At 37.5% G+C, this 25,984-nt stretch overlaps 1 protein-coding gene across 5 annotated transcripts in view; it reads left to right on the top strand.

The window, feature by feature from the left end:
• Positions 1–24,177, top strand: part of LOC121853753 (putative phospholipase B-like 2) — a 41,893-nt gene extending 17,716 nt beyond the window's left edge. For 4 of the 5 annotated variants that reach the window (XM_042348142.1, XM_042348219.1, XM_042348290.1 and 1 more), the window contains 7 exons: positions 120–233; positions 12,217–12,352; positions 12,589–12,674; positions 15,371–15,553; positions 18,842–19,073; positions 21,725–21,876; positions 23,141–24,177. In XM_042348142.1, coding sequence (XP_042204076.1) covers positions 120–233; positions 12,217–12,352; positions 12,589–12,674; positions 15,371–15,553; positions 18,842–19,073; positions 21,725–21,876; positions 23,141–23,732 — 1,495 coding nt within the window. In that variant the 3' untranslated portion in view covers positions 23,733–24,177. The remainder of the gene's footprint in view (positions 1–119; positions 234–12,216; positions 12,353–12,588; positions 12,675–15,370; positions 15,554–18,841; positions 19,074–21,724; positions 21,877–23,140) is intronic. The other variant, XM_042348354.1, reaches the window with a different exon arrangement.
• The last annotated feature ends 1,807 nt before the right edge of the window (positions 24,178–25,984 follow it).

Below are 25,984 nucleotides of genomic sequence, written 5' to 3'. Positions count from 1 at the left end.
ATATTTAATGTATTTCATCGCCAAAAATGAGCTGATTTAAGTCTAGTGCTGTACAGTATTTGTATTTCTAATATATGATCCTCTAAAAAGCAAAGTTAGTGTAAAAGTTATTTTTTCAGGTGGGGCTACCTTGAGGTAGAAACCAATCCAGAGTTCCCTGATGCTGTTCAAGCATATGCTGCCGGCTTTGCTGAAGGAGCAGCTTCCAATGATATGATATACAAGGCCTATAGGTAAATACCTCCTTTGTACTCTAGTGCTTATATAAATAGATATCCTTTTTATCAAATTGAGCTGATCCTTTTTAAGTTCATATGTGTAGAAAAAAATATTTTGGATTCTCCAGAGCATTGTATGTACTATACAGGCAGTCCCTGAGTTACCAATGGGTTTCTTTCATGGACCCTGTTTGTAAGTTGATCTGTTCATAAGTCAGAACACTGTTAATTCCATAGGTTAGGTTAAAACAGAACCTTGCCAATACAAAACAACAATAATATTCCATACAAAAAAAAAATATATAAATAATGTATTTGTGAATAAAGTGCTCATAGATAGGAACAGATTTTTGCGATGAATGTACTGTATTGTAAGTACAGTTGTTTGTAACTCAGGGACTGCTATATGTACAGTCCCCTTCTTTAGTGCATTTACAGGGGCTTTCTGAAGTTTTGTGCTGTGTGGCAGTGCTTTGTTTGTTAACATTTGACAGAAGGAAACTCGCAATAGTAAACGTACTATGGAATAAAATTAAAACAATGATAAAATAAATATCTCAAAATATAATGATTTGTGGAATTTTTATATGATGAACCCCTGTAAATGCAGTATTTCCACGCTAACCTGGCCCGAAAGCCACACTCCTCATCAATGGCTACACATACCTGATTGGTTCATAGAAAATGTTCGTGTAGCTGTCCATTTATTCAACCTAAATGTGTTCACAATTTGTAAGCAGACCTGTTATTCTCTAAAATAATGTTAAATATTTGGACTATCAAAATGCAAATGATTTCAAGGCATTAGCACTTCAGAGAGGATAATTTTTTTTTTAACATTTAGAATAAAAGGTCTAAGTCAAAGATGAAATTTGCCTTCGAATGAAGTCTTTTCATTATTTCTTTGTTTTGTACCAAACATAAAACAAACAGAAATAAATGATACCAAACATAGAGCACAATAGGTAATGAATTACAGTCATTTATATACAGAAAGTCCTCGCTTATTGTCGGGGTTACGTTCCTGAAAACACGATGTTATACGAAACAATGTTAAGCGAATCAATTTTCCCCATAAGAAATAGATAAAATACAGGAGTTACGTTCCTGAGCCTCCCTTTACCCCATGAAATACATTACATATACAGAAAATCATTGCCATTTCTATAGAAAGCAGTGCATACATATACAACTACAATGGTCCCTCAGTTAATGAACACAATTCATTCCACAGAGTCGTTAGTTAGCCGAAAATTTCGTTAACTGAATCTATTATTTCAATGGGATATTGGGTAATTGGTTCCAAATCACAGAAAAAGTATACATAGCGGTAATAGAATTAGCAAAACATTAAATATAAACTAAATCCAGTACTGTACTGTACAGTATACTGTACAGTATTACCCCGCCTAACGCGGTTTCACTTAACGCGTTTTATCATATACGCGGTGCCTCGCCAGAGCTGAACTTTCACTTAACACGGATTTTTTCCACATATACGCGGTGAGTGTCCGGCTCGAGACGCTATTTTTAGATTTGCCCCACCCGCCACCCTGCCTGACTGCCTGTTTTAGCTCATAAAATTCATACAAATTACCCGGCCAGAATATAATTTACATTGCTGGAATTCTTATAATTTGGTGATCATTTTGAATATAAACATCATATATTTTCCATTAGACATACAAATTTTAGATCAAAATTTTTCTCAGAGTAACTATGTTATCTTTTGTGCAAAATATATGACATTTATATTCAAAATATTCCTGGTCTTACAAGGAATCCAGCAATGTCAATTATATTATCCTAACTTTAGTTTGAGGTATTATTTATTAAAATTTAGTGGTTATCCCACACATCTCCTTGGGACGGTTGGTGGGGGGTGGGGGGGAGGGAGGGACCGACCGACCGACCATCTGTTACCCCGTGAAGAATTATTATTTTTTTTATTAACTGAAGATATTTGTTTTAGCTCATAAAATTCATACAAATTACCCGGTCAGAATATAATTTACATTGCTGGAATTCTTATAATTTGGTGATCATTTTGAATATAAACATCATATATTTTGCATTAAACATACAATTTTTAGATAAAAATTTTCTCAAGGTAACTATGTTATCTTTTGTGCAAAATATATGACATTTATATTCAAAATATTCCTGGTCTTACAAGGAATCCAGCAATGTCAATTATATTATCCTAACTTTAATCTGAGGTATTATTTAATACTAAATGTTAAAAACTCTGGAAGGGAGGATTGGTGGGGGGTGGGGGGGAGGGTTGGGACTGACCGCGCGGTTGGAAGAGGGGGGGAGGCAAGGTGGGGTACTTTGATTGACAGATAGTGTCGTGAAGATTATTTTTTTTTTTATTAACTGAAGATATTTGTTTTAGCTCATAAAATTCATACAAATTACCCGGTCAGAATATAATTTACATTGCTGGAATTCTTATAATTTGGTGATCATTTTGAATATAAACATCATATATTTTGCATTAAACATACAATTTTTAGATAAAAATTTTTCTCTAGGTAACTGTTATCTTTTGTGCAAAATATATGACATTTATATTCAAAATATTCCTGGTCTTACAAGGAATCCAGCAATGTCAATTGTATTATCCTAACTTTAGTTTGAGGTATTATTTATTAAAATTTAGTGGTTTTCCCCCAAAAATTTCTCTGAGAGGGAAGAGCCAGCAGTGTAGTGTGAGAAGAGGGGGAGGGAGTTGAGTCCATTATTTGAATGGACATTAACTTGGCGACTGTATTTCTCTATTTCTCTTAAGTATTAATTGTGTGCATGTACCATCATAAAATTAAGATGTTATTTTTACTACAACATAGGTATGTGCCTTCAAAAAGTGGAGTTTGGGGGTAGGGCCGGTTTCTATTGGAATTAATCCCATATGTTCTGTTGTTCACTTAACGCGGATTTCACTTAACACGGGACCCTCTGGGTTCAATTGACCGCGTTAAGTGGGGTACAACTGTACAATAATAAATAAAAAACAATAGAATACAGTCAACCCTCACTTTACGCGGTCCCACATTCCGCGTTTCCACGTTTACGCAGTACCCTGCCAGAACCCGGGATGCTCACATTCCAGTGCGTGTACCCCTTTACGCGGGTGAAGTATAATTTTTTTATTTAGCTCATAAAATTTATACAAATTATCTGGCCAGAATATAATTTACATTGCTGGAATTCTTACAATTTGATGATCATTTTGAATATAAGCATCATAGATTTTGCATTAGACATACAAATTTTAGATCTAATGCAAGTATTTTGTTTACTCAGAGCAAATATGTTATCTTTTGTGTAAAATATATGACATTTATATTCAAAATATTCCTGGTCTTGCAAGGAATCCAGCAATGTCAATTATATTATCCTAACTTTAGTCTGAGGTATTATTTATTACTAAAAGTTAAAATCTAGTTTTTTCACCCAACATTTCTCTGGTATGGAGGGAAGGTGGGGGGTAGGGGGGAGGGTTGGGACCGACCGACCATCTGGCGCGGTTGGAAGAGGGGGGGAGGCAAGGTGGGGTACTTTGATTGACAGATAGTGTTGTGAAGAATATTTTTTTTTTTTATTAACTGAAGATATTTGTTTCAGCTCATAAAATTCATACAAATTACCCGGCCAGAATATAATTACATTGCTGGAATTCTTACAATTTGATGATCATTTTGAATATAAACATCATATATTTTGGATTAGACATACAAATTTTAGATCTAATGTAAGTATTTTGTTTACTCTGAGTAAATATATTATCTTTTGTGCAAAATATATGACATTTATATTCAAAATATTCCTGGTCTTACAAGGAATCCAGCAATGTCAATTATATTATCCTAACTTTAGTTTGAGGTATTATTTATTACTATACCTGGTTTTCCCCCCAAAATTTCTTAGAGATGGAAGAGCCAGCAGTGTAGTGTGAGAAGAGGGGGAGGGAGTTGAGTCCATTATTTGAATGGACATTAACTTGGCGACTGTATTCCTCTATTTCTCTTAAGTATTAATTGTGTGCATGTACCATCATAAAATTAAGATGTTATTTTTACTAGAACATAGATATTGTGTCGGAAATAATGGAGTTTGGGGGTCAGCTGGTCTCTATTTCATTTAATCCCATATGTTATGTTGTTCACTTTACGCGTTTCTCGCTTTACGCGGGCCTCCCAGTCCTCTCCTTGAACAGGGCTAGAGGATACGTGTTTTTCGAATCGTTTTCAGTTAAAAAAACTGTTACATCACACGTATATTTTACCTAAACTGCGCCTGAATGAATATATTCTCGGAAATAAATAGTAGTTTTGCTGAAACGTGATGTATTTTAATGTAAAATAGGATAAAACACATGACGAAAACAAAAGATTTTACCTAACCTTCCGCTGTTCAAGAGAAGTTACTCGTTTTTTTAATAGTTTTTGGTTAAAATACTGTTATATTACAATGGCATTCTATTCATACTGATACTTGATACAGTGGTCCCTCGGTTAACGAGCACAATCCGTTCCAGCAGGTTTCTCGTTAACCGAAACCATTGTTTCAATGGGTTTTTGGGTAATTGGTTCCAGCTCACCGAAAATTGCCTAAATTCAACAAAAATGGTAGAAAAGTTCACTTACTTTGAGGTGTGTATGTAGAAGGCTCCTGGATGATGATGATGATGTGCATTTGAAGTGGGAGGTGGAGGAGGAGAAGGGAGAAGAGAAGGAAGTGGAGGTGGAGGAGAAGCATTTTACTGCTTCTTGGAAGGTGAGTCACCTTCCATGAAAATGTCAGGAACCTCTGGACTGACAGATTCTCCACCATGAACATCCTCTCTTTCTTGAAGTGGAAGGCTGAGGGATAGCATCTTGTTCCCTCTGCCTTTTACTGAAGAAAGTGTCAATTGTGGTCTGTGGGGCATCTGTCCTCCTCACCATTAACTTATGTTTAAAGAAGGAGACCACTGAGTCCTCAACATGACACAAAGTTAGTTCAGTTTCTTCCACTTCTGGGTGCTTTGAAGCCAGTTCCCTGAACTTCTCCCAGTAGTAAATCACATCTTTCAATTGTTTAGCAGACATATGGTCATCACTTTCAATTTCCTCCTCACCACTGTCAGCCTCTACCTGTAACATCTCATCCAGTTGCTTCAAGTCATCAGGAGTAAGTTCCTCCTCATGAGTCATCACAAGCTCTTCCACATCCTCCTCCTCCACTTCAAGGCCGAATGACTGACCAATGGACACAATCTCCTGGTCCAACTCTGTTTCTTCCTCAAATCCCTCAAAATCATGGACTACTGATGGCCACAGTGCTTTCCATGAAGAATTGAGGGATCTAGTGGAGACTTCTTGCCATGATGACACAATCAATTTTACAGCCTCCAGGATGTTGAATTGTGTCTTCCAGAACTGTTTCATTGTTAGTTCAGGATCATTAGAAGCTGCCTGATGACACCTCCTAAACATTTTCTTCATGTACAACTTCTTGAAGTTGCTGATCACATTCTGGTCCATTGGCTGTATGATTGATGTAGTGTTTGGAGGCAAAAACAACACTTTCACAAAGTCAAATTGATACTCCTAATTGCTGGCAAGGTCAGGGTCATGACCAGGAGCATTTTCCATGAGAAGAGTCTTTAAAGGGAGTTTATTGGTGGTTAGGTAGCTCTTGACAGAAGGGCAAAACACATCAACAGCCCATTCATTAAAGAGCTGTCTTGTCACCCATGCCTTACGGTTGGACTTCCAATAAACTCCAAGCTTTGTTCTTACCACTTTCTGTTGCTTGAACACCCTGGGGTTTTCAGAGTGGTAGACAAGCATAGGCTTCAGTCGGAAATCCCCTGAAGCATTGGCACCAAGCAATAGAGTGAGACGGTCTTTCATGGGTTTATGTCCAGGTAAAGAGTCTTCATCTTTGGTGATGAATGTTCTTTTGGGCATATTTTTCCAGAACAGCCCAGTTTCGTCCACATTGAACACTTGCTGTGGAAGATAATTTTCTTCTTCCATCAGTTTTTTAAATTCATCTAAAAACTTTACTGCCCCTTCTTTATCAGCACTAGCAGCTTCATCATGCCTAACAACACTGAAAATGTCACTTCTTTTCTTAAATTTTTCGAACCGGCCTTTGCTGGCCCGAAAATCTTCAAATTCTGTGCCTGAAGAACCAGGTTGATCTGCCTTTAAATGTTCGTAAATCTCCCTGGCTCTTTCACAAATGAATTCAGTAGAAACTGAATCACCTTTCATCTGTTTTTCCCTAATCCAGATGATAAGTAACCTCTCAGTTTCTGCAATTAGGGATCTACTTTTAAACACTCTTGTAGATTTGTCTCTCACTTTCACTTCTTTAAATTTGTCTTTCTGTGCAAAAATTGTCGACACAGTTGATGTCGACATGCCATATTCTTTGTTAAGCACATTTGTTCTAATGCCTTGTTCATGTTTTTTTATGATTTCCTGCTTGGTTTGGATTGAAATAGCTTTTCTTGATCTCTTAGGCCCCATGCTGGACTCAAACAATGTCAACACGTGTTTTTCAAAGTTAAACTTGTTGTAAATAAAGAATATTTTCTTTAAAATAACACTGCACTGCGCTATATATTGTCAATATGTAAAATAAATTTCAAAATGACCAATAATTTGCTTGGAAACACAGAAAAAAAGCGTTTAGTTGAAGAGAGTCTCAAGCAAGATGTTACCTCCAGTGAAAACAGAGAGAGACTAACGCCTGTTTGCTGTGTTAAGAGGCTGGATGCCGCGCATTAAACTAGTCACTTTACCTTCAATTATGTTCAATAATTGTTAAAATGACTAAAAAAATTTAATATTAAACTTTTAAAATTATTGAATAGTATAAACTTCTTGATATATACTGAAATAGTAAGGAATTTAAGCCCTAGAGCCGATTTATGTATTGGCGGACTAATACTACAGCTGGTTGACCGGCCAGTGCAAGCGAAAACATGTTGAGGTCGGCTCGTAAGAAACTCGTTAACCGAGGGGTTGCTCGTTAACCGAATTTAAGAATCTTATGGGAGACAGCTCGTTAACGGAGGTGCTCGTTAACCGAGGGACCACTGTATAATGCATTCACGGAAATGTAATATTTTTGCTGAAATGATGTACGTATTACAGTTGAAAGTGAGATAAAATCGTGACTACAACAATGACTTTCGCTTTCGTTCGTTCAAAAGATGTTACCGTAATCGCTTTTCGATTGGTTTTCAGTTAAAAAACTGTTGTATTTCAATAATATTCTATCCTAATTGACTTGAATAAATACTACGATACCATATTTCGGAATATTTTCATTAAAATCCATCCAAATCATTTTCCTTGTCATCGTCTGCAGCACCAAACACCTTCTCCCAGTCCTCTCCTTGAACAGGGCTAGAGGGTACGTGTTTTTCGAATCGTTTTCAGTTAAAAAACTGTTACATCACACGTATATTTTACCTAAACTGCGCCTGAATGAATATATTCTCTGAAATAAATTGTAGTTTTGCTGAAACGTGATGTATTTCAATGTAAAATAGGATAAAATACATGACGAAAACAAAAGACTTTACCTAAGCTTTCGATGTTCTTGAGATGTTATTGGTTTTTTTTACTAGTTTTCGGTTAAAATACTGTTACAGTTAACCCTCACTTTACGCGGTTAATGTAACCCGGAGGGTCCCGCGTAAAGTGAGAAACGCGTAAAGTGAATAACATAACATATGGGATTAATTGAAATGGAGTCCGGGCCGATCCCCAAACTCCACTTTTTGACGACACACAACTATGTTGTAGTAAAAATATTATCTTAACTTTATGATGGTATGCACACACAATTAATAATTAAGAGAAATATCAATAATATTAGGTTTTTTAACACTTACATTAGTAGAAAAAATGGCTGGGCACACGGGGATGGGCGGTTGGTTCCGAGGTAGAGGGCAGATTATTGGCCCTCACCTGTGTCACTTGTATCAATTGTATGACTATCCACCACAGAGGCTTGCAGGGCCTCTTTGTCAAACTCCCCAAAGTCCATATAAGTCCATATCCTCACCATAATTATCACTATCACTGACTTGGGCCGGCTGTGGTGGGTGGCGGGTGAAGAACTGGTAATGTTTTGATGACTGGGCGACCTTGTGCGCACCATGTTCGCGCAGCTTACACAACATGGCGGATGGCGAGAGGTTTGGATCCAAAAATGGCGCGGCTCGCCAGCCGCTCTCCGCGTAAAGGGGTACACGCACCGCGGAATGTGAGCATCCTGGGTTCCGGCAGGGCACCGCGTAAACGCGGAATGTGGGACCGCGTAAAGTGAGGGTTAACTGTATATTACAATGATATTCTATTCATACTGTGCTTGATATAATACATTCACGGAAATGTAATATTTTTGCTGTAATTATGTACGTATTACAGTGGAAAGTGGGATAAAATCGTGACGAAAACAATGACTTTGAAATATAATGCAATATTAACCCCTAAATCGGTTAATTCGGACAATCGGCTAAAACGGACACCCTTCACCCCCTATTAGTCCGAATTAACGAGGGCCGACTGTATATATATTATATATACAGTGGGGTGTGCTATAACGAATCTAATTGGTTCTAGAACCTTGTTCGTTATAGCATTCGTTCGTTATAGGATTAATCCGTTCCAGGCCCCCAAATACAACCACTTAACACTGAAAAATATAATATAAACTTGTAAAAAAGTGCATAAATATGCATCTAAACCCCTGAAATAAAGAATATCATTAATACTTGTAATAAAAAAACAATAAATTGGTAAAAAAAATATATATATTTTTTTTAAATAATGTTCGTTGTAGGAGTTTCGTTCGTTATAGCATTCTCAATTTTATAGGTAAAACCGTTCGTTATAGGAATATTCGTAGTAGGATCCGTTCGTTATAGCATACCCCACTGTATATATACATACACATTCTTGGAAACGTGACGTTAACCGAAATGGACGTTGTCCGATCATCACATAAACTTTTTATTTATACTTACGATTATGTGGAATACTATATACGTACATATACACTTTTACTCTTAAATCACTACTGTAATGTGATACAGGTGATTAATTTTTATCTCTTGTGGAAAATACATGACGTTTATATTAAAATTATTCTCTGTTTTACAAGGATTCCAACAACGCCAGCAGATGGGGGAGAGAGAGGGTGCGTGGGGGCGTGGGGGGAGGGGAGGTAGTACGTTTGACAGTTGGCACAAGACCAGGTCTAACTCGTGTATATTTATCAGTTCTTAAGTGACTAAGCTTCTCTCTTATAAAAAGTCAGTGAAATGACCTGGGTGAATATAATTAACATAGCTGGGATTCTTGTAACATACTGATTAATTTGAATATAAACATGCTATAATTTACACTAGACATAACAATTTTAGTTCCGTAATCAAATTAGTACATGTACACTCCAGCTTTGCACTAAGGTCATTTATTTCTTTTATGTGTCTTTTAGTATGGTGTGTGCATGTAAATGGATGAAAATAAATGAAGAAATTTATGTAAATCTACCCAAAAATACAGTTGAAAAACTTTTTATTAAATGTACTACAGTATTGTTCACTAATGTACTACATTTTTTATATCTTGAGCAAAATATATGACGCTTATATTCAAATTAATCTCTGTCTTGCAAGGATTTGAGCAATGCAAATTATATTATTGTAACTTTAGTCTGAGATATTATATAAAATAAACATAAAGAAATCACCAATCTTTTATCTTGAACATGAGGGTGGTGGGAGGGGGCGGGAGGTGAGGTGACAGAATGTCTGGCGTTTGTTTGTTTATTTATTTGAGGTAAGATTTGACAGTTGGCACTGAAGGCCTGCCTGCGTCTTTATTTATCATTACTTAAGAGTGACTAAGCTCTTCTCATAATTTGCCACCCAAACGACCTGGGTGAATATAACTTACATTGGAGGGTTTCTTTTAAGATAGTAATTTATTTGAATGTTTTTTTTTTCTCAATTTAAATTTTAATTGTTTCTTCCTTGATAGAGGAAGCGGGATCCTAGTGCTGTCACTTGGTACCCCTGTACCATAACACCAGAAGCAACTGGCCAGTGTCACCAGTATATACAGTCATCCCTTGGATATCGCGCCTAATTGGGACCCCGCTGATAATGAAAGTACAGAACCTATGGGATTTATTCTAATTGGTTCCAGGCACCCAAGACCCAACCCCAAGTTTCCCATTTTATGACCATTTATACCCACTAAATATATATATATAATGTTATGGTAAATATCATAAATACACATAGGCATGGCTAGGTTTATTACAAAGTGATGAAAAGGGTACGCTTAATACTGTAGTCCACAAAACATGTAGCTATGCTTTTTTTATTTGGTTCCTCGTCGTACGAGTCCGTTTTCTCTCACATCAGGACGCCTGAGTCCTCCGTTTTCTCTCTTAATCTTAGAGTACACCAGAAACTTTACTATTTTTAGTAATGCCACAGAATTTGAAATTGCAACCCCAATTGCAACTGGGGTTGCAATTGTTGAGGCAACTAGATATGTCTGATTATAGCAAATGTGTTATTGTCAATTTGTAGATGAAAGATTTTATCCTCAATAGATGTAGGTTAACATTTCACCTGTAGGCAAATGCTTAGAAAAGCCTAAGTAAGGAAGCATATTCCTTAAACACATAATATCTGACCAGTATGGGGAGGATCATTGTGTCTCCGTCAGGGGATCGTGGAGTGGTGGTCCAGCAGGCATCACGTGTTTTTTTTGTTTTTTGGGGCCACGGACGTATGTGCGATCTGGCGTTGTTTGGTGGGACGTTCGCATGACTATATATATATATATATATATATATATATATATATATATATATATATATATATATATATATATATATATATATATATATATATATATATATATATATATATATATATATATATATATATATATATATATATATATATATATATATATATATATATATATATATATATATATATATATATATATATATATATATATATATATATATATATATATATATATATATATATATATATATATATGCAAGTAAATCACTGTAGGTGCGCGTGATCTAGGTATATGCTGATAACCACAAGGAAAGAAGAAAACACGAAGTTCCCAAGCGCTTTCGTGTAATTCACATCTTCAGGGGTGAGTACAGACTAGAGAGAGTAATACAAATCAAGGTGTATATATATACAGAGGAGGGTGAGACCAGGTCCACAATGGTCAGGTATTAGGTAATGACCCTACTAATCTTTAAATAGCACACAACGGTTGGTGGTCAGGTCAGATGGTCAAGTGACCCGGCCTTCTCACCTGATCACAAATCTTCTTAATTACAAAATCGTCCAGGCAAGGAAGGGTTTCTCTCTGGGGGCGGTGGTCTGGCGGAAGCCATTTTACAGAACAATGGATGCATGATTACACGGTGTGGCCTGGAGGGATGAAACTGCCGCGGCTAGGTCAAGCGTCGTCTTTCCTCCCTCCCTCCCTCCCCCGGGTGGCACATCATATTACTTTAAACGAATTACAGCTAGCAGCGGAGGGAGGTAGGGATGCATGGCCAATCACAGTCCGATACGTCATATGACGTCAATGATAACGCAACAGAGACATGCACTGCGCAACCTTACCGCGCAGCTTGCCTAGGCGGGAGCAGGCGGGTGGGGCGAATCTAAAAATAGCGTCGAGCCGGACACTCTCCGCGTAAAGGGGTACACACACCGCGGAATGTGAGAATCCTGGGTTCCGGCAGGGTACCGCGTAAACGTGGAAAAGCGGAATGTGGGACCGCGTAAAGTGAGGGTTGACTGTATATATATATATATATATATATATATATATATATATATATATATATATATATATATATATATATATATATATATATATATATATATATATATATATATACTGTATATTTATTTTATTTACAGGAATACTTTGGAAGGCTTGTGTGAATGGAAGTCGCAGGAGTTTTGTGACAGGTTGCAAGAATACCTTAAGAAGAATATGCAATGGATGAAGGCTATGGTTCAATTGAAGAACAAGAGTTGTCCTGTCTGGCACAATGTAAATACCACTCAGTATATGAGGTTAAAATATTTTCTCAAATTTTAATAAAGTGTATATGGTACAGTACTACAGGTATATGATTATTACAAGGGATTGGATAAGTTGTACCTAGGAAAGTAAATCCTGTACATTATGTCTTATTATACGTATTCATAAATATTGACTTGATATTTATATGTTTAACATGAAAATGGTAAAGAGTAAGAACTAAACTTCAACCCTTTATGTTACAGGTTGAATTGATATTAGCTCAGATGAATGGTGTCTCAGATGGATACAATAGGACAGCCAACATTCCCATAGAATCTGATTCCATTTTGTAAGTTGGTTCACTTGTACATTATTTATTTTATTTATAAACAAGTGATAATAAGTTATTAGTATAGCTTTTATTAACACAGTATTGTACTTTTAAAACATTGGTCAAAGTATAAATACACTACAGTACCTGTAATCATATTTGTGGCATTTAACCCTTTGAGGACAGCGATGGCAACTTGTCATTATACTGCCAGACTGGGGTCACTAATTCTAAGGGGAAATACTTAGCTCTGTTCTTAATTTCTAAGGGTTGCTGCCACCAGACCCCCTCTGGACAGTATGTAGCTCATTAAGTAGCGTGCAGAGTGGACTAGGCATTGGGTTAGGTTTTTCATTGACCAAATTGATAAGGGGAAAGAAGGGTGAAACCATAACATGTCTTAGTTCTTTCAATTTATTATAAAACATACTGTAAAAACAATACAAGTGAGTTGGCCTTCCTCAGAAGAACAACGATGATTTTGGGTACCCTTCTTACAATATCACTCACATGTCAGATTGTACCTTTCATTACCAATATGACAACTTACATAAGATACTTCACACACAACACCCAACATGAGATAATTGTTTCCAAACACATACAACACCACTGTGGACATATAACTCCCAGGCATGTCCCAGGGTATCACACTGGCGCCTGTAACACTGACGATCGCTGTGGTGGTCGGTTAAAGCCAGACACATGGCGAGTCTGGGGTCTGGCTCCACGAGGTAGAGTGGAGCCGATTAATCATGTCGAATCAGTGCCATCACTCATATATTGACTACTGCTGGGTATCCACTGGCTCCGAGCGACCGGTGGGGTTTCAATTAAGCCCACCGTCTATCTGATAACAAAGGTAAAAGGTGATACGGGAGGTTTTTGGGGAAGCATGGTGAGTCACAAACAAATCTTTCGTCTCGCCACGTCAGATATTTACGTTATATTACTTCTTACACTGGGTGAATGACAATCCCACTGTTAAAGCATGAACACTGATGAACACTGATATTCACTTCAATAGACTGAATCAAACTGAATGGTTATAAACACAGAACATACCTGAGAACGATGGTGAAAGATGATACAGGAGGTTTGTTCCTCCCACTCGCATTGGTTTATATACCCCTGAGTTGCCAGCGATCACTACTCACACAATGACAGAAATTACACACAATCCAACTGTTACTCATTCAAGGATGACCCTCAGTTGACAAAGGTCTGGCGAATTACTAAAGTTGATTTACACAGACTAATCCAAGATTGCCTTTGCCAGTAGAGAGTGGAATAAACATAGTGACAACTGTGTTCGAAGGCAGGACTTACTGGGAGTGATCTTGAGGGTAAAACGGATGGGAAAGACACATCTCTCCTGAGATTCTACAAGCGCGGTGGATTTGAATGTTATGTAGCGTAATATGAATTAAAGTGGGTTTTTAGGAATGACAATGATGTGCGCAGTACATCATGACCGACTGGATGGGGGAATATAAACAAATATAACATTTGAATCCTACTATAAACTGAGCTATACCATCAAAGCTCAGGGGTCAGGGAATAAACAAAGAATCACTCCAATTCCATGTGGGAGCCTCATGGTTAATGGATGCTACCCCACTACCACAAGTATATACCTCATCCTTGTCACTGAAACTTCCTTAACATTCATTACAACCGCTCTTGTCTACAGTATCTTGGTGAAGAAGCTGATACATAATGGCTGGACAAGGGAACACTACAATTTTTTTCCTAATTTCAAAAATATATCTTCATATTTAGCAGTTTTCCATTGGCAACCTCTCATCACATCTAGAATAAATCAATAACCCCAGGCGACAAGAAAAATGAGTTGCAGAATGTGTCAATGGTGAAAATACTTCAGTTAAAAAGCAGGGATTTAAACTTCAATGCATCAGAATTAGTTAATTGCACCTGTGGCACCTTGAGATTCACCCAATCATGGCATAGTATTTAAGATGGAGGCCTGGCCCATTCTTGCTAAGTTAAAAAAAAAAGGACAACAATATAATCTTCAGGAAAGTCACAATCTTCATTTATATATCTGTCACTATCCATGGGAGGGTCATCCTTGCATTCAGAATACAAATTAATGGCATAAATTTCCTTCTACATGGGGCACTGCACACGAGCAGATGTGATTTATCTTGACTTGGCTATGATCCATCCATTACTAATGCAGCATTATATGTAGCCACATAGTACTAGACAACAGAACAATGACACTGAGAAGTATGGCTGGGTGTTCTAAATTTAAGGATATTTGCTGAATTTCAGAGAAGTTTAATATTTTGAAATACTGTACTGTATTGCTGATTTTTAGGACTTTTAAATTTTCATGTAACTGAATGCATTGCAAGTGAAGAGAATTGGTGTAGAAGTATATTTAGGTGACATAGTATTAAGAAATCTAGAGAGAGCCTATGAATTCAGTATAGTAGAAAGACAGATTTGATGTGCAGGATCATTGTATCAAAGATGAAATATTTAGAGGTGTAACGTGTGGAGATTTTCCATAAACCACCCTGAAGTAGAAGATACACAAGATGTAGTTAGATTGATGGACTCCTAAAACAACCTTATTGTGGTATTTTTATAATTATTTTTTTTACATAAATAAGTACTCGTACCTGCATTTTAGAAAAGAAAAGTCCGTAATTTTTCTCAAGAAAAATATTTATAATTAATTTCAGATTGTTGAATTTGATGGGAGATCTCGAAGATCTGGAATCAGCCCTGGATCCAAAAATTCATAATATGAGCATAGAAGAATGGGTAAGTAGTGGGCACATTACTGGAGATGGCCACTGCTCGGCTCTTATTAAAGTCCTTCATGGCAATACTGATCTCTATGTTTCGCACGTTACTTGGAACACGTAAGTAAAAAAGTTGCTTTTATTCAATACCGTACTCAGTTCTCTATAGTGATTCCATCTTGTACATCATTATTCTGGAAAATTATTGAGGATAACCAATAAAATGGTTAGTTACAAGAAGAACTAGTATAGTATATAGCTTGTGAGTAGGAAAATTTTTTGGAACAAATTAACCCCTTGTGTATGGGTATCCCTCTGAGCTGAATAGAATTGTCTGGCATTAATCAAATAAAATATCAAAAGTGGGGTTCTCATCCATTCCCAAGTTCGTTACAGTAAACAGGTCAAATTTAGAGATTTTGCAAACAGAATGAAATATGTTTCAGAAGTAATCATAGACAGAGTTCTGGGTAGTTATAACTACCATATTTCCCACCTTGATAAACACACCTAATTTAGCAGGGAATATCTAGGGAAAAATGTTGACTTTCTCAAACCTACTTGTCATTGCTACCAAAGCTTAACCTGCCTTTCATCTAAAGTGACCTTACATAAACAGTTTCTCTTATATTTTTTCTTTCCAGAAAAACAATAACAGTAACACTGAGTTGCATGTTTTATCCATTTTGGCAGGGAGATCATGAAGCTGTAGAAGAAAAATTTAATAATTTAACAATTAAGAAGGACACACGATCTCAACATCAAGCCTATGGTGTATTTAGAACAGTCACTATGGCTGCTTCAATAAAACCTTATTATTTATTTCTAGGTTGACATTTTCCCAGGTTTTTTTTTTCTCAGTGGAACAGATGTAATTAAGCTGAGAATTGTTTTTCATATTACCTGTATCATAACTTTCATGCAATCTTAATGCTAAAGTCTCACAAACTAGCAGATAAGTGGAAAGGAGGACACAATTGTGCTTCTCTTGCAACAAACATTATTTAAGGCTACTGTCTCAACACTTGCTGTAGTCGCAGCCTCAGTAACAAAACTTTTTTAATATTCAGGTATAAAGGAAAAAAATTGTAAGGTTTTATTCAAATTTAAATTCATGGATATTAATTCCATAGGATAATTATTTTTGGAAAGAAATGTGTTGGATTTTAGGGGTAAATCCAGGAATATCAAAGGGGGGGGGGGAACATGACTAGCATAGCAAGATTACCTAAGGGTACTTGTAAGCTCGGACCTACGGCCTAGAAAACAGTGCGTTAATGTTCGAAATAAGGCAAACAGAGTATTGGGTTTTATATCTAGAAGTGTAAGTAATAAGAGTGCAGAGGTCTTATTGCAACTACATCTTGCACTAGTCAGGCCGCACCTCGATTATGCGGTTCAGTTCTGGTGCCCTTATTATAGAATGGATATCAATTCACTAGAGTCGGTGCAGCGAAGAATGACGAAAATGATTCCGGGACTTAGAAACCTTCCATATCAGGATAGGTTAAAGAAACTAAACTTGCATTCCCTAGAAAGACGAAGAGTGCGGGGAGATATGATAGAAGTATTCAAGTGGGTGAAAGGAATCAATAAAGGTGATATAGATAAAGTTCTTCTAATGTCCAAGCAGGATAGGACTCGGAACAACGGATTCAAGTTGGATAAGTTTAGGTTTAGGAGGGAGATAGGAAGGAACTGGTTTACAAATAGGGTGGTGGACGAGTGGAACAAGCTTAGCAACTTTGTAGTAAGTGCTGGAATGCTGGAAAGTTTCAAAGGGAGGCTGGATAGATTCATGGATGATAGAGAGTGGTAGTAACTCTCGACAGGAGCTGCCATGCACAGGCCAACCGGCTTATTGCAGACTCCTTATTTTCTTATGTTCTTATTACCCAGTTGGGGCTTGGGGGGGGGTGGGGGGGAGGGTGCTGTAAGCCCCTCGGAAATTTTTTTGAAGTCTGACCAATATCATGGGCATTTTGAAGCCATGTGCTCTTGATATTAGGAGATATTCTGAGGTTAATAGTACAGTATACTGCATTGAAGAAAAAGTATTGTAATTTTCTGAGAAAATGGGGGGTTTCGAGACCCCCCCCACCCTGGATCCACCCCTGCACAGTATAGTCTGCATTTACGCGGTCATTTGAACCCGTGGAGGTCCGCGTAAAACGAGAAGCGCGTAAACGAAATAACAGAACATATGGGATTAATTGAAATAGAGATAAGGCCGACTCCCAAACTCCACTTTTTCCGACACAATACCTACGTTGTAGTAAAAATAACATCTTAATTTTATGATGGTATGCACACACAATTAATATTTAATTATTGACCCTTGCCTGTATCACTTGTATCATTTGTATCACTATCCACCACAGAGGCTTGCAGGGCCTCTTTGTCAAACCCCTGAAAGTCCATATCCTCACTATCACTGACTTGGGCCGGCTGTCGTGGGTGGCGGGCGAAGAATTCGGTAATGTTTTGATGACTGGGCGACCTTGTGCGCACCCTGCCCGCACCACTTCCCTCGTAAATGCTGAAATTTACCGCGTAATTAAAACATTTCATTCTGGCAAGGCACCGCGTAAATGACCAAACGTGTAAACAAAAACTGCGTAAATCCAGACTATACTGTATTTGGTGAGAATTTTAATGCAGTAGTACCCCGATTTACGCGGTCAATTGAACCCGTGGGGTACCTCGTAAAGTGAAAACCGCGTAAAGTGAACAACAGAACATATGGGATTAATTCCAATAGAGACTGGCCCGACCCCCAAACTCCACTTTTTCAGACACAATACCTACGTTGTAGTAAAAATTACATCTTAATTTTATGATGGTATGCACACACAATTAATAATTAAGAGAAATATCAATAATATTAGTTTTTTAACACTTACATTAGTAGAAAAGATGGCTGGGCACACAGGGATGGGGGGTTGGTTCCGAGGCAGAGGGCAGATTATTGGCCCTCACCTGTATCAATTGTATCACTATCCACCACATAGGCTTGCAGGGCCTCTTTGTCAAACCCCTCAAAGTCCATATAAGTCCATATCCTCACTATAATTATCACTATCACTGACTTGGGCCGGCTGTGGTGGGTGGCGGGTGAAGAGCTCGGTAATGTTTGATGACTGGGCGACCTTGTGCGCATCCTGCCCGCGCCGCTTCCCGCGTATATGAGTAGATGCACCGCGTAAAGTGAAAGTCCAGTTCTGGCGAGGTACCGCATAAATGCGAAATCGCGGAAAGTGAAACCGCGTAAAGTGGGGTATTACTGTACTCTATTCTTTTTTTCTCGTAACTTGTGATGCTTTTGTGATATTAAAGGTAGTGAGTGCTTGTTATATTATTATTAAACTGCATTTTAAATCTTATATGAAATATTGTGGGTATTTGCAGGTATCAGTCCATGTTGAGAATTCAGAAAAAGTACATTTTCCCGTTCCGTCGCACCGGGTCATCTACACCTAAAGATATTAATCCAGGCCACACAGTTGCATTTTCTTCATATCCTGGTATGTTATTCTCAGGAGATGACTTTTATATACTCTCATCTGGCCTTGTAACCTTGGAGACTACAATTGGGAATGGCAACCCAGCACTTTGGAAAAATGTTACAGCAACTGGAGAGGTATGTGTTTGATTACGGTAGATAATAAATTAAAATAACTTGCCCTTTCCATTTCCTCCTTCCTAGGTGCCAGTTTTGACATCCATTCTTAACAAAACTCCAAAGTAAAGCTTTAACAATCTTCTTAATTACTTTAGTTAAACATCTTTACTTGTTAGAAATGTATTTAGACATTATGGTAAATTCCTGTCAAAATTTATGGTCCTGACTCACAGTTACAAAGAAATGTCATTTGGGACAGTATAAGAAGCATAACTTAAATTAAAAAACAAAAAATCCTTGTCATCCAGATCTTCAAATATAGTAATATCTCCGTTAACCGGAATCCCTCAAACCCGGAAATCTCCTATAGCCGGAATTGAAATTTGCCCGGAAAATCTTTCCCAAAGTCGAAATTTTCCAAAAATTTCCGGCTTTAGGAACAAGTTTTCTGAGGTCGTAAATCGAGAGAATTTTCTGAAAATGTCTTGAATAAAGATGAAAGTTAAAGCTTTTTTGGGGGGGGAGGGACCTGACTCAATGTCAGGTGGAGGTAGGGTAGTGGATTAGTGGTCTCATTTTACTGACCTTTTGATGGAATGTCAGGTCACCCTTTCTTGGGTGGCAGATTAGTGGGTCTCATGACCTGAAGATGTCTTGAATAAACACAAAACCTAAAGTATTTGAAGGGAGATTGTGGTAAGAATAAGTATAGTAAATGAGCAAAGGTGTATCCCTTCAACATTACATTACATAACATTTTTAAATATGGAGTGAGAAAGCAGAAAGATGTGGGTAATTAAAGAGATGGAGTGAAAAGGAGTGGTAACATGCACCAGTGTTGCCAAGCGATAAGCTCCTCAACAGCAGATATTTTAATTTGTCTCCTTGCAGTCACACAACAAAACCCTCACTGGATGCTTGTTGTCTTAACTCCCATGTGTGTGTTTTGACCTTGCCAAACACATTGTAGGATTTGAAAAAGTTGATGAAGAGTTTGTTTAGGAGTCAGGTAGTGAGGTGAAATGCCAAGACACTTACACAACACACACATTAACAGCACTACATTATAATTTCTATTTTAAAATTAATTGATACATGATAGCTCGACATGGCTACTTTTACACTTTGACAACTGATCAGTGAATAAACCAGGGCATATGGAGACTCATTATACATTAGTGATGTCACAAACCTTTGAAACTGCAACCACATAAATTATCACAACCTGTACTCAAATGTACTAATTTAATTACTAAAATTATTATGTATGGTGCAAAATAAGGGATGTTTATACAGTACTCAAATTAATTGCTACCTTACAAGAATTTCAGCAATGCAAATTATATTCTCCTTAATCAAGTCAGTGACATTTTATAAGCAAAAATATAAAACCTTTCATAATCCTTGAGTAAACATTAATCTCCCCTTCTGGCTGTTGACACCCCACCTCCCCTCCTCCCAGCCAGACGCAGAAGGGTCTATGGGGGGGTAAAAGTGACCACGACACTCATTTACCAACATTTCTTATGTTTTTTTATAAAAGAATGGGATTCACATCACTATATCATATAGAAATATTTCGTTTAAGGATATCTTAATGAAAGGTTTCGTAGATAATTTATTAAGAATCATTATGGTTATCAAATTCATCTCCCTATCATCATTAGCCACGCTTGAGTGAGGAATGGGGGGGGGAGAAAAGTGACCGCGCAACCCCCAAAGAGGTTCGACTCCCACACTCTTCAACCAAACATTACACACCAACGCCAACTAGTATGATCTCACACACACACTCCAACAACCAGCCACACACACACTCCAACAACCAGCCACACACATACACACCCTCCCCACACACACCCCATCATCACACCCACACGCACTCCAACACCACTTACATATCCCTAACAAGGGAATTAAGACAGCAGACATAAGGAGTGAGGGTCTTATTGTATGACAAATTTGTGTATGTGTGTAACTGTGAGTTAAATATCAGCTGTTGAGGAGTGCTTGGCAACACTCATTTCCACTCCAACTCTCTAATTACCTGCACCTTTCAGCTTTCTCACTCCTTTTATACTTATACTTATCACAATCTCTCTAAAAATACGTTAGGTTTCGTGTTTATTCAAGACATCTTCAGGTCATGAGACCCACTTATCCCCCACCCAAGAAAGGGTGACCTGACATTCCATCAGAAGGTCAGTTACATGACACCAACTAATCCCCCACTCTACCTCCATGGGAGTGGAAAATGCCAGTCTTTGCTGTAACACAATTTCATTCACGCCCATATTATATAAATTTTTAATTTTCAAATATATTTATTTTACCAAACTTTTAGATAAACTATTCTGGATTATTATAGTAAAAAAATGGAGTTTCTAGCTTAATTAGAACTGCATTTACAGACTCTGGCAGTTTAGACTCAAGGAAAACATCCCCAGCACCCAGAAGCATTCTGGGGAAGTGGGCTAGTGTCTGTGTTTGCAAGATATCTAGTTGTTAGACACTTGGAAACTTTTCTCAGTCACTGGAAAATATTCCGGGGATAAGGAATTTTTCCAGGTTTAAGAAAGTCATCTGGTTACCTGGAAATCTCTCATCCCCGGAAGTGCTCTGCACCAATTGTTCCATCTAACGGGGATATCACTGTAATTTTTCAACAGCTCCAGGAGTGGATACGCACAATTGTGGCTAACCGCATAGGTGAGGATGGAAAGAGCTGGACAAATTTTTTCTCCATGCATAATAGTGGTACTTATAATAACCAGTGGATGGTGGTTGACTACAAGCTCTTCGAACCCAAGAAGTATATCAAGTAAGGAGGTACCTAATTTTCAGTAAGAATTACACCATCTATTGGAGTACACGTAGTGTCCCTTAATTCGTGTGCGTGCGTGCATGAGTGTGAGAGAGAGAGAGAGAGAGAGAGAGAGAGAGAGATAGATAGATAATTAACGTTAAACGAGAGATACCTGTATGTATATTCTCTGCAATGGGTAATGAGTATACTGATGACATCCTTATCATATGTGCGGCCATATGCTATAATGCAATAGCTCCGACGTTTACATCTGGGATGCATTTAGTGTCATCCATGGAAAAGGTCGTAAAAATAACAAGGAAAGCTTATTCATCCCCTTTTTGAGCTTTTCATGAAGAATGATGCCTATCTTCTTCAGAAAAGTTTCCTCAAGTTTCTAGTTCACCAGAGGAGTGTTTAAGATTTAAAACCACTTGGTGCAATTTTCTTAGGGGATTTGCCCGTACAGCAGTTTATACTATAGTTCTGTGCAAAATCAAGATACTTTGGTGTACTGTATATGTACCATACTTCTAGACCTACAGCAGGTTTGATATTCACTGTATTGAACATGAGACAAAGGCACAGAAGTTAAATCCTTCCATTTCAATAGTTTTTCATTGCAGTACTCTGGGAGTGCATTGCATCAATTGCACTTACTGTCATCTAGTATTACTAGCAGGATGGGTGTGATGTGTTATTTACTTCTTATTTTTGCAAGATTTTCTTAATTTTTGTCCAGTTCTCTTTATATTTCTGTGATGTACCAGAACACTATACATACTTACATACATACAGTACATTTCTTCTGGCTTGTGTTTAGTAAGTAAATACAACTTAAGGTTAGGTTTGGTGAATTTTTTAGGCCTTCATGTCCCTAACTCCTTATTTTGTATTGAATTACATGCACAGTATCTTTATATCATGATTTTTTATTTCACAAATGCTCTCAGTCCCTATCTCATGAAATAATCCTAGGATACTGAACTGATATTCTCCATAAAATTAGTTCTTGGCTTCCTTGATATTTGTTTCCAATATAATAAAGAGTAAATATTGTTTGTCAATCCAAGGAAGTGTTTGTATACTGTACTGCCAGTTAGGTTCTTGTAGGTTTGTAATGACAAAAAAATCTTGTAACCCAAATGTTTGTAATAAAAGACTCAAGCCAAGGTAGATTTGTAAGGGCATTCCTCATTTTATTTATACTAAATGTTTTGCCATAGTATAAAAAATAATTACCAGCTCTTCTCCTTTTTAATACTGTATTAACTTTCAGACGCAATACATTGTGGGTATTGGAGCAACTCCCTGGCCATATTGTCAGTGCAGACCAATCACATATCCTGAGCAAGCAGTCTTACTGGCCCAGCTACAACGTTCCTTTCTATCCAAGTATTTTCAATCTCAGTGGTGCTCCAGCCATGGTCCAGCGATATGGAGATTGGTTCACATATGACAAAACTCCAAGGGCTCTAATCTTTAAACGAGATCACACTACTGTTAAGAATCTTCATACAATGATAAGGCTTATGCGATACAATGATTTCAAGAATGATCCACTTTCACACTGCAACTGTATCCCACCATTTAGTGCAGAAAATGCTATTTCTGCCAGAAACGATTTGAACCCCAAGAATGGGACTTACCCGTTCAGTGCTCTTGGCCATCGATCTCATGGAGGCACAGACATGAAAATGACAAATGCGAAAATGGCTCAGAAACTTCATTTTCTTGCTGTCAATGGCCCTACATATGATCAACAGCCAGTCTTCCGTTGGAGTGAACAAGATTTTGCAAAAGACACTCCACATTATGGTCACCCAGACACATGGAATTTTCCAGTGATTGGACACAGGTGGCTGTGGTAATGTTATTTTGTGAAATAAAAATGTCTAAGAATTATATTTTGAAAAGGTATTGTACAGAACATGAGTTTTTAATAATATTCATAAAAAAATGCTTGCCAAATAAAACTAATGTTTCAAGTCTTGATCATAAAGGTTCTGAATTTTTAGCTCAATAAAATATTAGTTTTCACAGTAGAATTGTTCACATATTATTAATTATATAGTGTACTGTAGTACCAAGGTTGTATACGTAGCTACAGTATAGACTCTTATTTAACTTGAACAGGTCAGTGCACAGTGGAAGCTTGTATAAATTACTTCAGATTTATAGCAAATATGAACTGTTGAAAGCTTAGGAATACTCTTGTACATCATATGAGTAACCCCTTTACTCCAACTGGGACATACAGTACAGTAAGTCCCCACTGAACGTTAATCCTTTGAATAAATCCACACTATAACGAAAGCAAGTTTTTACTACCCATTTGCCGATTAATGAAAGAATGTTCTACGACAATACTATGAATGGTAAGTCACCCCCACCTTTCTGCTTTCTCATCACCATCACTACTTCTATTATCACCACCTAAATCATAATTTCGCCTCCTTCCCACCCACTGCATCTCACCGACCCTGCCTCTCTCACTCATTCTACTATGACTGTTATTCATGATGGTACAATATTGTACAGTATTATATTTTGTTTATTTGTTATTCTCACTCCATATTTTAAAATTTATGTAATGTAATGTAGAAGGGATATTACGTTGTTCATTTATACTTACACTCAATTTTGAGGGTAGACATCAGCTGTTCAGTTGTGGCTGCAGCCATTGTTACCAACAAACTGATTGATGCATCATCTCACCACTTACCATATCTACCCCTCCATCACCAGCTCCATATCACCATCATCATCACCACCACTACCTCTATTATCACCACCTAAATCGTAATTTCAGTGATGGATTTGCTTTAGCCACAGCAGATTAGCACAATATCCACTGCCTCCCACCCACTTCCCACCTTCCTCCCACCCACTGTGTCTCACCAATTCTGCCTCTTACTCATCCTACTATGACTGTCATTCATATGAAACAATATAGTACAGTACTGTACATTGTTTATTTGTTATTCTTACTCCATAATTTAAAATTTATGTAATTTATGTGAAATGTGACAGAGAGGGAGGAGAGTTAAGTGCAGACGATACTCAACTAGTAGCAGTCACTCACTTCCCTTACTGGCTCCCATTGCCAAGCATATGATTGAAATATGTATGGGAGAAATACATATCTTGTAGTCGAATTTGAAAATGGTGACAGGCCCAATGATAAACAAATTATATAAACCATGCAGTTACCTATGATAACATAATAAGAAACATTGTACTGTATCATTACTAGATTGAATGAAATATTCCCACAAACAACAATTGACAACAGTTTGTTCCCACCTCTCAGTCAACCAGCACCTACGGGCATAAAATGTTCTTAAAATGTTCTCTGCTCTGTTTTGGGAATGCTTCTTAGAGTGGTTTCTGGGAGGCTTTTAATGTAAAGAAAGATCTGGAAAATATTAAACAGGCCTGGGATGAAGTTTTCGATTCTGCAATGAATGGTGTGTGTGAAAATTTTTTTGGGCCAGTGTGTGTTTACGGATTCTCCGTATTCCCACAATCACCACCTGCTACAAACCAGCAGATCGTGCAGCTGGTTCAGCAAGCAAGATTTAATGAGGTGAATGAGGAAAACATAGAGGATCTGCTTGAGGGACATGGTGAAGACCTAACAAATGAAGAACTGCTACAGCTGGAGCCAACACTCCACTCTTTCTTTATAAAGAAAATGACAACCTCAGTTCCTTCGCCAGCTGCCTGTCATCGTTCACTCAGCTGACGCCACCACCTCCTCCACTGCGTTGCCAGCCAACTCCTCCACCCACCACCGCTGCCAGTCCTCTCACCTGAGGACTATGGCAGTGATCATAGTGCCTCAAGTGAAGAGGCAGATGATCCTGCCCCTAGCAATAAATAAATAAGTACTGTAACTGTGTTCCTCTGGCCTCAGAGAGGAACAACCACTGCACCTGTTGCTTTTGACATGGATTTGGTGAGTACAGTAATAATATTTGTACCTTTATGTTTTACATGTTTCATTGTTTTTATCTACAGTATTTTGATGTGTTGCAACTATTTTGTCACAGAGCTTAGTACAGTATGTTACTCTATCACTAAGCTTAGTATATTAATTTATATGGGAAAGATGGTTTCA

The sequence above is a fragment of the Homarus americanus genome, unplaced genomic scaffold (assembly GCF_018991925.1).
Source record: "Homarus americanus isolate GMGI-L3 unplaced genomic scaffold, GMGI_Hamer_2.0 scaffold51859, whole genome shotgun sequence".
In the NCBI taxonomy this organism is placed as follows: Eukaryota; Metazoa; Arthropoda; class Malacostraca; order Decapoda; family Nephropidae; genus Homarus; species Homarus americanus.
This window is presented reverse-complemented; position numbering and strand designations above follow the sequence as displayed.